This window comes from Taudactylus pleione, unplaced genomic scaffold, assembly GCF_031769625.1.
Source record: "Taudactylus pleione unplaced genomic scaffold, aTauple2 ptg001470l, whole genome shotgun sequence".
NCBI classification, from domain to species: domain Eukaryota; kingdom Metazoa; phylum Chordata; class Amphibia; order Anura; family Myobatrachidae; genus Taudactylus; species Taudactylus pleione.
In genome coordinates this window covers 507,089-523,523 of record NW_028285868.1, presented here as the reverse complement: position 1 = coordinate 523,523, position 16,435 = coordinate 507,089, and the positions used below count along the sequence as shown (strand labels likewise).

Here is a 16,435-nt window from a genome sequence, read left to right as displayed (position 1 = left end):
CCCCCCCCAGGAGCCCTAAACCTAACCCTCCCCCTCCGCGGCTGTACGCGCCCGGCATCCCTACGATCGGGATGCCAGGCGCCGGCAAAATGACAGGCGTCTAGATTTAGACGCCTGTCATTTAACCCTCGCCGGGATTAAGTAGTCTAGAAGCCGGCGGTTGGGATTCTGTCCGCCGGCTTCATAAACGTATACCAGTGGTTCAGTCAAACTGACTGCGGTAGTAATTAAATCACCTGTGGTCAAGCATGGATAACCTTACAATCTGGACTGTTAAGGGTGCCTTGAGGACTGAGGGCCTGATTCAGAGCCGGACGCTCTGAACGAGCGCCCGCTCTGAATCAGGGTGGTTTTTTTTTTTTGATGCGTCCTCCTGGACGCTTGCATAGCTGTGGGTTACCACCCACAGCTTATGCGAGCGTCCATGATGATGGTCAAGACCATCGGGCTTGCGACGAGACCCTGCGGTAGGGTCTCGGTGACCGCAAGCCCTGGAGTGATTTTGGCTCTATCAGAGCCAAAAACACTCCCACTGACTTCACTAGTGATGTCAGTGGGGCCGGACCCAGACGGTAGGCGTTCCCATGGGAACGCCTCCGTCTGGGCAGGTACGCCCACCAAAGGGGGCGTGCTGTCACTCACCATCGACAGCACGCCCCCTTTGGCGCGAGACCCCGAGCGACGGCTTCCCCGTCGCTTGCCGGGTCTCGCGCATGCGCACGACGGAGCAGCCTCCGTCGTGCGCATTTGGGTACCATCGACCTGCTTGCGAGCGTCCTGCGTTCGCGAACGGGTTTGAATGAGACCCTGAGTTTGGGAGCCTCTGCCCTAGGAAAATGAGGACACGTATATACTATATGGCCTTTCAGCAGTCAGAATGCAGGACTCCACATGTTATCTGTAAGGTGACATTATCAGCACTGTAGGGATATATTCACATCTGGGGTGTAATAATATAACATATCTTATGGGGAAGAGATACCTGTATGGTAAAAGCATTAGATATTTTAAAACCACTTTCTGTATATTCAGGTTATATAACCACTTGTATCACTTCCAAATAAAAAAAACTGTCCTACAGAGAGACCTTTGTGGCTGATGATATAAATTAGATGGATGAAGAGCACGGTAGACTTATAGAAAGAGTTGCAGTAAAACCCATATGAGGGAATGGGATGTAGTCACTATCCCGACCGTCAGAATGCTGGTGCCGGAATCCTGACGGTAAGTAGTGGGGTTAGGCGCTAAAGGGGGAGGGTTAGGTTTTAGGTGCAGGGATGGTTAGGGTACTTACCGACAGCTGTGTCCGTACCCTAACCCTGTCGAGATGCCGGTGTCAGGATTCCGTACCCACCACTGAGGGAATGTGCGAGCAAAGATATAACAGAAAAGCTCTAACACCGAATGATTAACCTATTGGGAAAGGGATTCACTGAGGTCCCAGTGAGGACTCTTCCACGTCCCTTTTTTGCACGTAGTGACAGGAAAGACGTTTCCACTGGTGCGTTAATGTGTTTATTCAAAAATATAATCCAAGCGCTTTATCAATAAGTTATTTACATAACGTTTCGAACATGTCCAGGGTGCGTTTGATTTCTCTGATTTGTTTGGCCAGAGCATGAATGGGATGCATGGTCCTGTCCAGTTCCTCACAGCGAGCCATCAAGGTGTACATGCCCTGGGGGGAGACATGAGGAGATAGTTACACGTATGACACACGTACACTGCGCTCCCTCTCTATACCGCCAGCCTAACACGGGCCTAGAACTGCAAGACAGGCGACACCTAATGGGATTCATTTGTGGTATACTCTCTTCTTTTTATTACTAATGTATTAATCACTATAGGTTATGTAAGTACAACACCTCTCATCACGCAGTACATAGATAGGATAGGCAGCTGGACTAAAAGCCAGTATTTGATATATACAAATCTGTATTATGGAATAAAATATAAATGAAGTGTTTATAGAATAAAATCCGATCTCTCTTTTGCCCATCTGTAACCAGGGAGGTGTCTGCTGTGTGGACGATATAGGACTGACAGCTTTGCCATCCTGATATGCAGCAATGCAGTGTGTACACCGCCAATACAAATATTAACCTAATAGTGCATACACACACACAACGATTTTTTGAACGATATCGTTCAACCGTTGAAAAAAAATCGTTCACTTTCTGGGTTAAAACAATGAACGATTATCTTTCATGCGCGTTCACTTTTGTAGTTTAGTCAGACTGACCAACTCAACGATTTTCAATAAGGGAATATGCAAAAATCATTTGTAGTTCCAAAAAATCGTTCATTTACTAAATCGTTGTGGTGTATGTGGCTTAAGTCATTCTATTGATTTGGAGCACCGTATAGAGAAGGGTAATACATATACACATGTTCTCTTAATGAGTGCGATCCAATATTTTACACATAGCGCCTGATTCACTACAGATGACAAATAGCGATTACGCACGCGGTTAAACTGCGATAGTATGCTAATCCATTGCGATCGCTATGCCGTCGCAGCACTACACAAGGACGCCCATTTTACCTTATACACATCCTTAGCAAGACTGCGAAAACATCGGTAATATTGCGTACCATCGCAGCCACATGCACAAGCTCTGACCTTACACAGGAATTGCTAACATCATCGCATGCAGTATGTACACAAGGTGCGTATGGCATCGAAGTGGATAATATATGCATGTCCCTGTAATGGCGGTCGAATCCACTAGCACGTCTGCGTCCCCCCTCGTTACCGCCCACAAACAGCACTTCCTGTCAATCACACTGTGATCGGTCTGCGTAGCCAATGCGGCTTTGCAGAAACAATCGGCAGATTGCGTGCGTATTTGCAGTTACGTACGGTAGGGATTCAGACCCATGATAATTTTCCAGCCTGAAATTTCCGTTTAGCGATATACTGTTCTATGGCTCAAGGTGAATCATTATTTGTAGATAATCACCAAAACTATAAGGACAAATCTATAACATGAAGCGTCTCAGACACGACAGTACCTTGTGGGTGTTCTAGAAATTATAAACCTATAAAATATACAGATCAGGATCTCTGATTCAAAAGGGAAAAAGCATGTAAAATAAAATTAAAAAGTAAATAACATTCTATAAAAAGGATGCATTACTGTGGCAACCTCTTTTTAAGCCTGGCACACACTTAAGCGACCGGCAATCGTGCCAATGTCCAGGGACATCCTCGACATCGCATGATTGCCGGTACACACTACAGCGATGTAACGAAGGATGCAATAATCACTCGATCCATCCTTCATTAATATGCACGGCGCCACATGCGATATAGTCTGGTTGGCCGTGCAGCACGCCCAATTGGGCGATATCCGTGGGAGCGCGCACATCAGGCACACACAGAGATATGCCCTATTTGGCCAAATCGGCACGACATCACTCCAGTGTGTACCCAGCTTTACCCAACCGCATAATATGAGGAAATGGCGATATAACGTTATAGGACAAGGATTATAAAGGACAAACCTACATACAAGTTACAGCAATATTATCATAACTCCTCCTTAATAGATTACCGCATATTGGAAAGCAGATATACGGTTATACATTTCCATGTTATATCCTGCTCACGGCTCTGCCCGTAATTACCTTGATGCTCATATCCACAGACTCTCCCAGACTGTCCACGGAATCCCTGTATGTCTGGATGTAGCCCACGCTGAGCGCCGTCATCTGACAAATAGAGGATGAGACGTCACAAATAACCACTGGAGTAATAGTGACCGGTCACAGGAAGCGCGCTAATTACGCACTCAGTTATTTTCTCTTTCTAGGGTAACATCTAATAGGTATATAAATATGCTGAGTCTGCTGTCATAACACAACTCAAGGAAGGGATTGCTATTGGGGATGGCACAATGGCGATAAAGACTGCGCAAACCTCTATTATTCCCAGAATAACGCGGCTTCCTGCCCGTGATCCACCCCGAGAAACCAGCAGCCGAACGCGATTTATCCTGGCGACAAAGATCTTACGTTCTGTATTGTGCCGTTCAAACTCTTCATCATCTGGTCGACCTTCAGCGCGACGTCTTGTGTGAGGATTTCCAAATCCTTCAGCACCTGCAGGTCGATGGGCGGGATGTCGGCCTTACTTCGCTGCAGCGCATGATGGCGGACACTGGTGTCGGCTGAAGGGTAAAGAAAATTTTTTTCGTAACGGTTACATTTTATGCCCACTAGGATTTGCCCTGCACAGGAGAAATCCAATTATTATTTTCCTATTTACTAGAAGGTGCCTGACCCATCGGGATACGTTAAATATCCCAGCACATGGGATTCCGGCAGTCTGAATGCCAGAGCCGGAATCACAACACCTGTCAGAATCCCGGCTTGCCAACATCCTGACCACCAGAATCCCAAAGGTAATTATCATGTTTAGGGTAAGGCACTAGGGCAGGAGTCTTCAACCCGTGGCCCGCTGACAGGCTTCATTTGCCGGGTGCCGGCTGAGATTTTGTTACCAGCGGGCGCCCGGCTCCCTCCCCACAGTGCCAGCCGGAGGCTGGAGCTCACCCCTGAGCGCCGGCTTCCGCAGTGTATAGTGCACTATGGGAGAAACGTAATGATGTCTCTCCCATAGTTCAGAGAAGCAGCCGGGCGGACTGGAGGCAGCGGCTAAAAGTATTAGGTTTTTTTTTGCGTAAGCCGCTTCACTACAGGGGGCACTGCATAAGGGGCACTCCCACTACTGGGGGCACTGCATAAGGGGCACTCCCACTACTGGGGGCACTGCATAAGGGGCACTCCCACTACTGGGGGCACTGCATAAGGGGCACTCCCACTACTGGGGGCACTGCATAAGGGGCACTCCCACTACTGGGGGCACTGCATAAGGGGCACTCCCACTACTGGGGGCACTGCATAAGGGGCACTCCCACTACTGGGGGCACTGCATAAGGGGCACTCCCACTACTGGGGGCACTGCATAAGGGGCACTCCCACTACTGGGGGCACTGCATAAGGGGCACTCCCACTACTGGGGGCACTGCATAAGGGGCACTCCCACTACAGGGGGCAATGCATAAGGGGCACTCCCACTACTGGGGGCACTGCATAAGGGGCACTCCCACTACTGGGGGCATTGTGTGGAAAGGGCACTCCCACTACTGGGGGCATTGTGTGGAAAGGGCACTCCCACTACTGGGGGCATTGTGTGGAAAGGGTACACATGTGGGCATTGTGTATATGTGGGCACTGCTGTGTCATACATGAATAAGGGACACTACTATGTGGTGTAATGTGAATCGGGGGTGAATCAACATTGTGTTACTGTGTGGCGTATAGCTTAGTGGCCCTCGGGCTTCATTTAATTTTTTAATGTGGCCCACGCTGTCTTAAAAGTTGAAGACCCCTGCACTAGGGGGAGGGCTATGGTTAGGCATTAGGGGGGGGGGGGGGTTAGGCACTAGAATGTCAGTCATTTATAACTGGACCAGATGGAACAATACAGATCTGGCTCCAAATCACGTAAGCAACTTAAGGTTTTTGACGATCGTTAACAAGTGTCCAATCGATGTTGCTGTTTTCGTAAAAATGCGTCTTATCAACCAGCAAAACATAAAAAAAAAAAAAAAAGGGGGAATTCATATTTTTTTTGTTATTCCTATATTTCAATGTATCATTATTTTATATAAAATTCTGCCTTGTGGTGGAAAAATATCTGTGTTTTAAAAGTTGATTCTAACCTATCTACTTGTGTGCAGATGTTAAGTGAATTTGTACAGATGATAGTCCGATTTATTAGAAGTTACCGATTTCCGGCCATACCGCCCTGATTTTGCATAAGTCGGCCCACAAGGAGGATGACAGTGACAGGAGGACATAGGAACGATCAGCAGATTATGGAGAATGCGCACACTGCTCGATATCGGGAGATTGAGGCCGATATTTTCTGTCATGGCCGACCAATCGGATAATCGAAGGAATACGTCTGTGGGAGTTTAACTGGTTTATTGGCAGAACCCCGAAACGCTCATCCCTACACACTATACAAAAAATCAGGCTGATCACGCGATCATTGGCAAATCGCCCCAATAATAGGGGGTGACACCTCTGACATGTAGCCCGAGTTGGGGGGTGACACCTCTCACACGCTGCCCAGGTTGGGGGGGGTGGCACCTCACACGCTGCCAAGGTTGGGGGGTGGCACCTCACACACGCAGCCCAGGTTGGGGGGTGGCACCTCTCACACGCAGCCCAGGTTGGGGGGGGGTGACACCTCTCACACGTAGTCCAGGTTGGGGGGGTGACACCTCTCACACGCAGCCCAGGTTGGGGGGGGGGGTGACACCTCTCACACGCAGCCCAGGTTGGGGGGGGTGACACCTCTCACACGCTGCCCAGGGTGGGGGGGTGACACCTCTCACACGCTGCCCAGGGTGGGGGGGGGTGACACCTCTCACACGCTGCCCAGGGTGGGGGGGGTGACACCTCTCACACGCTGCCCAGGGTGGGGGGTGACACCTCTCACACGCTGCCCAGGGTGGGGGGTGACACCTCTCACACGCTGCCCAGGGTGAGGGGTGACACCTCTCACACGCTGCCCAGGTTGGGGGGGTGACACCTCTCACACGCTGCCCAGGTTGGGGGGGTGACACCTCTCACACGTAGCCCAGGTTGGGGGGGTGGCACCTCTCACACGTAGCCCAGGTTGGGGGGTGACACCTCTCACACGTAGCCCAGGTTGGGGGGGTGGCACCTCTCACACGTAGCCCAGGGTGGGGGGTGACACCTCTCACACGCTGCCCAGGGTGGGGGGTGACACCTCTCACACGCTGCCCAGGGTGGGGGGTGACACCTCTCACACGCTGCCCAGGGTGGGGGGTGACACCTCTCACACGCTCCCCAGGTTGGGGGGGTGACACCTCTCACACGCTGCCCAGGTTGGGGGGTGACACCTCTCACACGCTGCCCAGGTTGGGGGGTGACACCTCTCACACGTAGCCCAGGTTGGGGGGGTGACACCTCTCACACGTAGCCCAGGTTGGGGGGTGACACCTCTCACACGTAGCCCAGGTTGGGGGGGTGGCACCTCTCACACGTAGCCCAGGGTGGGGGGTGACACCTCTCACACGTAGCCCAGGGTGGGGGGTGACACCTCTCACACGTAGCCCAGGGTGGGGGGTGACACCTCTCACACGCTGCCCAGGGTGGGGGGTGACACCTCTCACACGCTGCCCAGGGTGGGGGGTGACACCTCTCACACGCTCCCCAGGTTGGGGGGGTGACACCTCTCACACGCTGCCCAGGTTGGGGGGTGACACCTCTCACACGCTGCCCAGGTTGGGGGGTGACACCTCTCACACGCTGCCCAGGTTGGGGGGTGACACCTCTCACACGTAGCCCAGGTTGGGGGGGTGACACCTCTCACACGTAGCCCAGGTTGGGGGGGTGACACCTCTCACACGCTCCCCAGGTTGGGGGGGGTGACACCTCTCACACGCTCCCCAGGTTGGGGGGGTGACACCTCTCACACGCTCCCCAGGTTGGGGGGGTGACACCTCTCACACGCTCCCCAGGTTGGGGGGGTGACACCTCTCACACGCTCCCCAGGTTGGGGGGGTGACACCTCTCACACGCTGCCCAGGTTGGGGGGGGTGACACCTCTCACACGCTGCCCAGGTTGGGGGGGTGACACCTCTCACACGCTCCCCAGGTTGGGGGGGTGACACCTCTCACACGTAGCCCAGGTTGGGGGGTGACACCTCTCACACGTAGCCCAGGTTGGGGGGGTGACACCTCTCACACGCTGCCCAGGGTGGGGGGGGTGACACCTCTCACACGCTGCCCAGGGTGGGGGGGGGTGACACTTACACGCTGCCCAGGGTGGGGGGGGGGTGACACCTCTCACACGCTGCCCAGGGTGGGGGGGGTGACACCTCTCACACGCTGCCCAGGGTGGGGGGGGTGACACCTCTCACACGCTGCCCAGGGTGGGGGGTGACACCTCTCACACGCTGCCCAGGGTGAGGGGTGACACCTCTCACACGCTGCCCAGGTTGGGGGGGTGACACCTCTCACACGCTGCCCAGGTTGGGGGGGTGACACCTCTCACACGCTGCCCAGGGTGGGGGGTGACACCTCTCACACGCTCCCCAGGTTGGGGGGGTGACACCTCTCACACGTAGCCCAGGTTGGGGGGTGACACCTCTCACACGTAGCCCAGGTTGGGGGGGTGGCACCTCTCACACGTAGCCCAGGTTGGGGGGGTGACACCTCTCACACGCTGCCCAGGGTGGGGGGTGACACCTCTCACACGCTCCCCAGGTTGGGGGGGTGACACCTCTCACACGTAGCCCAGGTTGGGGGGTGACACCTCTCACACGTAGCCCAGGTTGGGGGGGTGACACCTCTCACACGCTGCCCAGGGTGGGGGGTGACACCTCTCACACGCTGCCCAGGTTGGGGGGTGACACCTCTCACACGCTCCCCAGGTTGGGGGGGTGACACCTCTCACACGTAGCCCAGGTTGGGGGGTGACACCTCTCACACGTAGCCCAGGTTGGGGGGGTGGCACCTCTCACACGTAGCCCAGGTTGGGGGGGTGACACCTCTCACACGTAGCCCAGGTTGGGGGGTGACACCTCTCACACGTAGCCCAGGTTGGGGGGTGACACCTCTCACACGTAGCCCAGGTTGGGGGGGTGACACCTCTCACACGTAGCCCAGGGTGGGGGGTGACACCTCTCACACGCTGCCCAGGTGTAAGGGGTCCTCCCCAGATATAGGAGTATAGTGTAATACAGGATGTGATAAAGCTGCCGCAGGACCTCTCCCCAATCACCCCAGGGGTACCTGCTGGGAGGCTGACAGGAAGGAATCACCCCCTAGGGGGGCAGCTGTGATATGCCCGCTCCCCGGCCCACACTCACACTCCCGCTCCGAGGTGTGCCTGCCGGAGCTCATCCTCACAGTGCTGGGGCGCGGTGACCAGGAGACCGGGCTCCGAGCTCACATCCCGGCCGCTTCCCGACCCCTGTGCTGCTGCCTAATGGTGCCCGGGGGGGAGGAGCCAGCGTCCTGACACTCACAGCGCGCCACGCCTACTCACACAACCACCCCAGTGCCGGGTGTCAATCATTGGTGGGACGTCACCGGGGGCGGGGCCCCGTGTTGCTACATTGTTACGCTTAGAGAGGCGGGGCTGCGTGCTGCGGCAATGTTACACTGAGAGGGGGCGTGGCTGCGTGCTGCGGCAATGTTACACTGAGAGGGGGCGTGGCTGCGTGCTGCTGCAATGTTACACTGAGAGGGGGCGTGGCTGCGTGCTGCTGCAATGTTACACTGAGAGGGGGCGTGGCTGCGTACTGCTGCAGTGTTACACTGAGAGGGGGCGTGGCTGCGTGCTGCTGCAATGTTACACTGAGAGGGGGCGTGGCTGCGTGCTGCTGCAATGTTACACTGAGAGGGGGCGTGGCTGCGTGCTGCGGCAATGTTACACTGAGAGGAGGGCGCGGCTGCGTGCTGCTACAATGTTACACTGAGAAGGGGCGGGGCTGCGTGATACTACAATGTTACACTGAGAGGGGGCGTGGCTGCGTGATGCTACAATGTTACACCGAGAGGGGGCGGGGCTGCGTGCTGCAATGTTACACTGAGAGGAGGGCGCGGCTGCGTGCTGCTACAATGTTACACTGAGAAGGGGCGGGGCTGCGTGATACTACAATGTTACACTGAGAGGGGGCGTGGCTGCGTGATGCTACAATGTTACACCGAGAGGGGGCGGGGCTGCGTGCTGCAATGTTACACTGAGAGGAGGGCGCGGCTGCGTGCTGCTACAATGTTACACCGAGAGGGGGGCGGGGCTGCGTGCTGCTGCAATGTTACACTGAGAGGGGGCGTGGCTGCGTGCTGCTACAATGTTTAACTGAGAGGGGGCGGGGCTGCGTGCTGCTACAATGTTACACTGAGAGGGGGCGGGGCTGCGTGCTGCTACAATGTTTAACTGAGAGGGGGCGGGGCTGCATGCTGCTACAATGTTTAACTGAGAGGGGGCGGGGCTGCGTGCTACTACAATGTTACACAGAGAGAGGGGCCGGGCTGCGTGCTGCTACAATGTTTAACTGAGAGGGGGCAGGGCTGCGTGCTGCTACAATGTTTAAGTGAGAGGGGGCGGGGCTGCGTGCTGCTACAATGTTTAACTGAGAGGGGGCGGGGCTGCATGCTGCTACAATGTTACACAGAGAGGGGGCGGGGCTGCATGCTGCTACAATGTTTAACTGAGAGGGGGTGGGGCTGCGTGCTGCTACAATGTTACACTGAGAGGGGGCGTGGCTGTGTGCTGCTGCAATGTTACACTGAGAGGGGGCGTGGCTGCGTGCTGCTACAATGTTTAACTGAGGGGGTGGGGCTGCGTGCTGCTACAATGTTACACTGAGAGGGGGCGGGGCTGCATGCTGCTACAATGTTTAACTGAGAGGGGGCGGGGCTGCATGCTGCTACAATGTTTAACTGAGGGGGCGGGGCTGCGTTCTGCTACAATGTTACACTGAGAGGGGGCGTGGCTGCGTGCTGCTACAATGTTACACTGAGAGGGGGCGGGGCTGCGTGCTGCTACAATGTTTAACTGAGAGGGGGCGGGGCTGCGTGCTGCTACAATGTTTAACTGAGAGGGGGCGGGGCTGCATGCTGCTACAATGTTTAACTGAGAGGGGGTGGGCTGCGTGCTGCTACAATGTTACACAGAGAGGGGGGTCGGGCTGCGTGCTGCTACAATGTTTAACTGAGAGGGGGCGGGGCTGCGTGCTGCTACAATGTTTAACTGAGAGGGGGCGTGGCTGCGTGCTGCTACAATGTTACACTGAGAGGGGGTGGGGCTGCATGCTGCTACAATGTTTAAGTGAGAGGGGGCGGGGCTGCATGCTGCTACAATGTTTAACTGAGAGGGGGCGGGGCTGCATGCTGCTACAATGTTACACAGAGAGGGGGCAGGGCTGCGTGCCGCTACAATGTTTAACTGAGGGGGCGGGGCTGCATGCTGCTACAATGTTTAACTGAGAGGGGGCGGGGCTGCATGCTGCTACAATGTTGCACTGAGAGGGGGCGTGGCTGTGTGCTGCTACAATGTTACACTGAGGGGGGGGTGGGGCTGCTTGCTGCTACAATGTTACACTGAGAGGGGGCGGGGCTGCTTGCTGCTACAATGTTACACTGAGAGGGGGCGGGGCTGCATGCTGCTACAATGTTACACTGAGAGGGGGCGGGGCTGCGTGCTGCTACAATGTTACACTGAGAGGGGGCGGGGCTGCGTGCTGCTACAATGTTACACTGAGAGGGGGGCAGGGCTGCTTGCTGCTACAATGTTAAACAAGAGGGCGAGATGTTCTAAGCTCTGAAAAGTGATAAACCAGCAGCCACTCAGCTCCCAACTGTCATTTTCAAACACAGCCTGTAACATGACAGGAGCTGAGTGTAACATGACAGTTAGGAGCTGAGTGTAACATGACAGTTAGGAGCTGAGTGTAACATGACAGTTGGGAGCTGAGTGTAACATGACAGTTGGGAGCTGAGTGTAACATGACAGTTGGGAGCTGAGTGTAACATGACAGTTGGGAGCTGAGTGTAACATGACAGTTGGGAGCTGAGTGTAACATGACAGTTGGGAGCTGAGTGTAACATGACAGTTAGGAGCTGAGTGTAACATGACAGTTAGGAGCTGAGTGTAACATGACAGTTAGGAGCTGAGTGTAACATGACAGTTGGGAGCTGAGTGTAACATGACAGTTAGGAGCTGAGTGTAACATGACAGTTAGGAGCTGAGTGTAACATGACAGTTGGGAGCTGAGTGTAACATGACAGTTGGGAGCTGAGTGTAACATGACAGTTGGGAGCTGAGTGTAACATGACAGTTGGGAGCTGAGTGTAACATGACAGTTGGGAGCTGAGTGTAACATGACAGTTGGGAGCTGAGTGTAACATGACAGGAGCTGAGTGTAACATGACAGTTGGGAGTTGAGTGTAACATGACAGTTAGGAGCTGAGTGTAACATGACAGTTGGGAGCTGAGTGTAACATGACAGTTGGGAGCTGAGTGTAACATGACAGTTGGGAGCTGAGTGTAACATGACAGTTGGGAGCTGAGTGTAACATGACAGTTGGGAGCTGAGTGTAACATGACAGTTGGGAGCTGAGTGTAACATGACAGTTGGGAGCTGAGTGTAACATGACAGTTGGGAGCTGAGTGTAACATGACAGTTGGGAGCTGAGTGTAACATGACAGTTGGGAGCTGAGTGTAACATGACAGTTGGGAGCTGAGTGTAACATGACAGTTGGGAGCTGAGTGTAACATGACAGTTGGGAGCTGAGTGTAACATGACAGTTGGGAGCTGAGTGTAACATGACAGTTGGGAGCTGAGTGTAACATGACAGTTGGGAGCTGAGTGTAACATGACAGTTGGGAGTTGAGTGTAACATGACAGTTGGGAGCTGAGTGTAACATGACAGTTGGGAGCTGAGTGTAACATGACAGTTGGGAGCTGAGTGTAACATGACAGTTGGGAGCTGAGTGTAACATGACAGTTGGGAGCTGAGTGTAACATGACAGTTGGGAGCTGAGTGTAACATGACAGTTGGGAGCTGAGTGTAACATGACAGTTGGGAGCTGAGTGTAACATGACAGTTGGGAGCTGAGTGTAACATGACAGGAGCTGAGTGTAACATGACAGTTAGGAGTTGAGTGTAACATGACAGTTAGGAGCTGAGTGTAACATGACAGTTGGGAGCTGAGTGTAACATGACAGTTGGGAGCTGAGTGTAACATGACAGTTGGGAGCTGAGTGTAACATGACAGTTGGGAGCTGAGTGTAACATGACAGTTGGGAGCTGAGTGTAACATGACAGTTGGGAGCTGAGTGTAACATGACAGTTGGGAGCTGAGTGTAACATGACAGTTGGGAGCTGAGTGTAACATGACAGTTGGGAGCTGAGTGTAACATGACAGTTGGGAGCTGAGTGTAACATGACAGTTGGGAGCTGAGTGTAACATGACAGTTGGGAGCTGAGTGTAACATGACAGTTGGGAGCTGAGTGTAACATGACAGTTGGGAGCTGAGTGTAACATGACAGGAGCTGAGTGTAACATGACAGTTAGGAGTTGAGTGTAACATGACAGTTGGGAGCTGAGTGTAACATGACAGTTGGGAGCTGAGTGTAACATGACAGTTGGGAGCTGAGTGTAACATGACAGTTAGGAGCTGAGTGTAACATGACAGTTAGGAGCTGAGTGTAACATGACAGTTAGGAGCTGAGTGTAACATGACAGTTGGGAGCTGAGTGTAACATGACAGTTAGGAGCTGAGTGTAACATGACAGTTAGGAGCTGAGTGTAACATGACAGTTGGGAGCTGAGTGTAACATGACAGTTGGGAGCTGAGTGTAACATGACAGTTGGGAGCTGAGTGTAACATGACAGTTGGGAGCTGAGTGTAACATGACAGTTAGGAGCTGAGTGTAACTTGACAGGAGCTGAGTGTAACATGACAGTTAGGAGTTGAGTGTAACATGACAGTTAGGAGCTGAGTGTAACATGACAGTTGGGAGCTGAGTGTAACATGACAGTTGGGAGCTGAGTGTAACATGACAGTTGGGAGCTGAGTGTAACATGACAGTTGGGAGCTGAGTGTAACATGACAGTTGGGAGCTGAGTGTAACATGACAGTTGGGAGCTGAGTGTAACATGACAGTTGGGAGCTGAGTGTAACATGACAGTTAGGAGCTGAGTGTAACATGACAGTTGGGAGCTGAGTGTAACATGACAGTTGGGAGCTGAGTGTAACATGACAGTTGGGAGCTGAGTGTAACATGACAGTTAGGAGCTGAATGGCTGGTGGTTTATCACTCTCCAGTTTATTACTTTTCAGAGTTTAAGGGGGCGGGCCTGTGTGTGCACACTTTTACTGATTTCTGATCCTATTACCAGACCAGTAGATAGCTGTACTTTGAGCCTTGGGGTCTATATACTAAGCTTTGGATCGAGATAAGCTTCTGTCATGTTACAGGCTGTGTTTGAAAAATGATAGGACCTGGTTGGTTGGTACTTCATCTCCTATAAGGCTTAGGGCTTAATTCAGCAAGGAACGCACAGATGCAGATACACGCACCCGGTAGCTGCGAGAATATGCTAATGAATGCATACCGCTCGTCAATCAGAGCACAAAGATGCGGATGCCCAGCACTACATAATTTTGCCCCCTGCGCAAGGCTGAGTAAACATCGGGAACATCGAGTAACATTGGAGCAGCACGCAGACTAGACCTGACCCTGCCCCAGGAGGACACCAGGCTGCGTCCAGCATCTCAGTGTCTCATTTATGCACGCCCCTGTAACGGCCTGCGTTCTGCCAACCACTCCCCGTATCCACCCACAAACGGCACTACCTGTCAATCACTTTTCCCTGTATCTCCGTGTTCACGGCGCTCACTTTTGCGGACTCAGTGAACGGTGCGCGCATGCGCACTGCGACCCAGACGTATGCACAAACTGCGAACTTCAGCCGATTGCGTGCGTCTGCATCCGTGCGTTCATTGCTGAATCAGGCCCTTAGTACATAGACCCCCCAGACTAGAAGGCTATTTTAACTGTACAAACTGTTACTCCTGACTCATCAACAGGGATTTTGCGCTGCACTTCTGCCATCTTGTGGATCTGATTCTGAGCCGGACACAAAATGGCAGCGTAAGCGTGACGCAGCTGCAGCTTAGCGTAAGGGTCTATGGCCCTCATTCAGAGCCGCTCGTTAGCGGCAGTACGCTCGTTCCGAGCGATGTTTGCACATCTGCGCATGCGTACGCTTTTTAGTACGCATGCGCGAACCAGTCAGTGCGGCCGAAAATCCTTTGTACGCTATATAGCGAGTGCCTGCTATTTTGAGTGACAGAATGAGGCGTATGTGGGTGGTAACAGGGGAAGGTGCTTGAAAATGGGGAGTGGAGATCCGAACGCAGGCGTGCTTAAAGGTCAAAACGGGCGTTTTATGGGTGTGTATATTTAAAACAGCAGCGTCATTGACCACGTCACTGGGTTATTTTATAGCCAGAACTGCACGCAAATTTGTGGTAGCAAACACCAACCACAAGAATAGCGAGCAGTTCATACGCGGGTCGATGTACTCGATTAATCTAATAAATAGCGGACATGACGTAGGATGCGTGCGGCCAGGGGGCGTTTTTAACAAATAAACGAGCGTATGTTTTGCTCGTTCGTTCAGACTTAGAGGTGTGAACACACTGCAATGTGCGTACGGATCATTTAAATAGCCACCCCTTGTTTTTAAACGAACGACCGCAAATAGCGTCCGGCTCTGAATGAGGGCCTATGTACTAAGCCTTGGAGAGAGTTAAAGTGGACGGAGATAGAGTACCAACCAATCAGCTCCTAACTGTCACTTGGCAGGCATTGAAAAATGACAGAAGCTGATTGGTTGGTACTTTATCTCCGCCCACTTTTTCTTTCTCCAAGGCTTAGTACATATTCCCCTTCCTACCTTATACCAGTTTCCATAGGATTAATGCTAGGACCCATGCAGCTTCAAGCGGGAAGAGCCCCCTGGTTTTCTGCCTGCAGGCGCAATCGCCATCATTAGTATCGGCACATGCACCAGCCCCATGCTAGGAGCAAAAGATCGGTCTGACACAGGCTTTCCTTCCCTGTATGTGCGGCTGAGAATCATTCGACACCCCTACACAGGGTTGGACTGGCCCACAGGGGTACAGGGGAAATCCCCGGTGGGCCCCACTGCCTGGGGGCCCACCCCCTCCTCTAGGTGTCATGTTCCACACTGTGCACTGAATTGTACATTGTTACTGTATTAGATGGTCAGTTACCTTGTGGAGCAGGAACATCAGTTATTGGTTTGCTTCTATAGAAACTACACCAAGATTTGCCTGATAGTTAGCCAAGCAACTGTGGTGGCTGGCCACACCCCCTCTGGTGGATGACCACACCCTTTAAGCATGGGACCCTACCACTGCATTCCCCTAGTGGGCCCTTTATGCCTCAGTCCAACACTGCCCCTACAAGACAGAGAAGCTCCATAAGATTGCATTGTCGATGCCCAGTTCCCACCCCAAAATGCAGTTTTCACAGAAACACAGATCCGGCAAAGATCAGGCTAGGGATGGCCATCGGTGGGGTGTCTATCGGTGATTACCATCAATGGCACAAAAACCATTTATGGTGAACCATCCATGGCTTGAACCCCTCGATGGCAACCACTGCTGGATGCACAGCAGGCTACGGACCAATCAAAAATGGGGGCAGGGCTTAGCAGACGCTGGGGGGCGGCGCTAAGCTCCGTCCCGTCGAAATAAAAGAAAACATTGGCTCCCACTCGTCCATCAATGGCGGAGAACTATTGGCTCTCTGACAATCGAATGCAAAACCATCGACCGTTAA

At 53.1% G+C, this 16,435-nt stretch overlaps 1 protein-coding gene across 1 annotated transcript; it reads right to left on the bottom strand.

Moving 5' to 3' along the window:
• Positions 1-1,499: 1,499 nt before the first annotated feature.
• On the bottom strand, positions 1,500-9,079 carry BORCS6 (BLOC-1 related complex subunit 6). The gene is made up of 4 exons (XM_088463832.1): positions 8,916-9,079; positions 4,018-4,172; positions 3,631-3,714; positions 1,500-1,678 (listed from the first exon to the last, which is right to left on the bottom strand). The coding sequence occupies exons 1-4, from the start codon at positions 8,947-8,949 to the stop codon at positions 1,553-1,555; spliced, it is 399 nt and encodes a 132-aa protein (XP_088319958.1). The 5' UTR covers positions 8,950-9,079; the 3' UTR covers positions 1,500-1,552.
• Between the last annotated feature and the right edge of the window lie 7,356 nt (positions 9,080-16,435).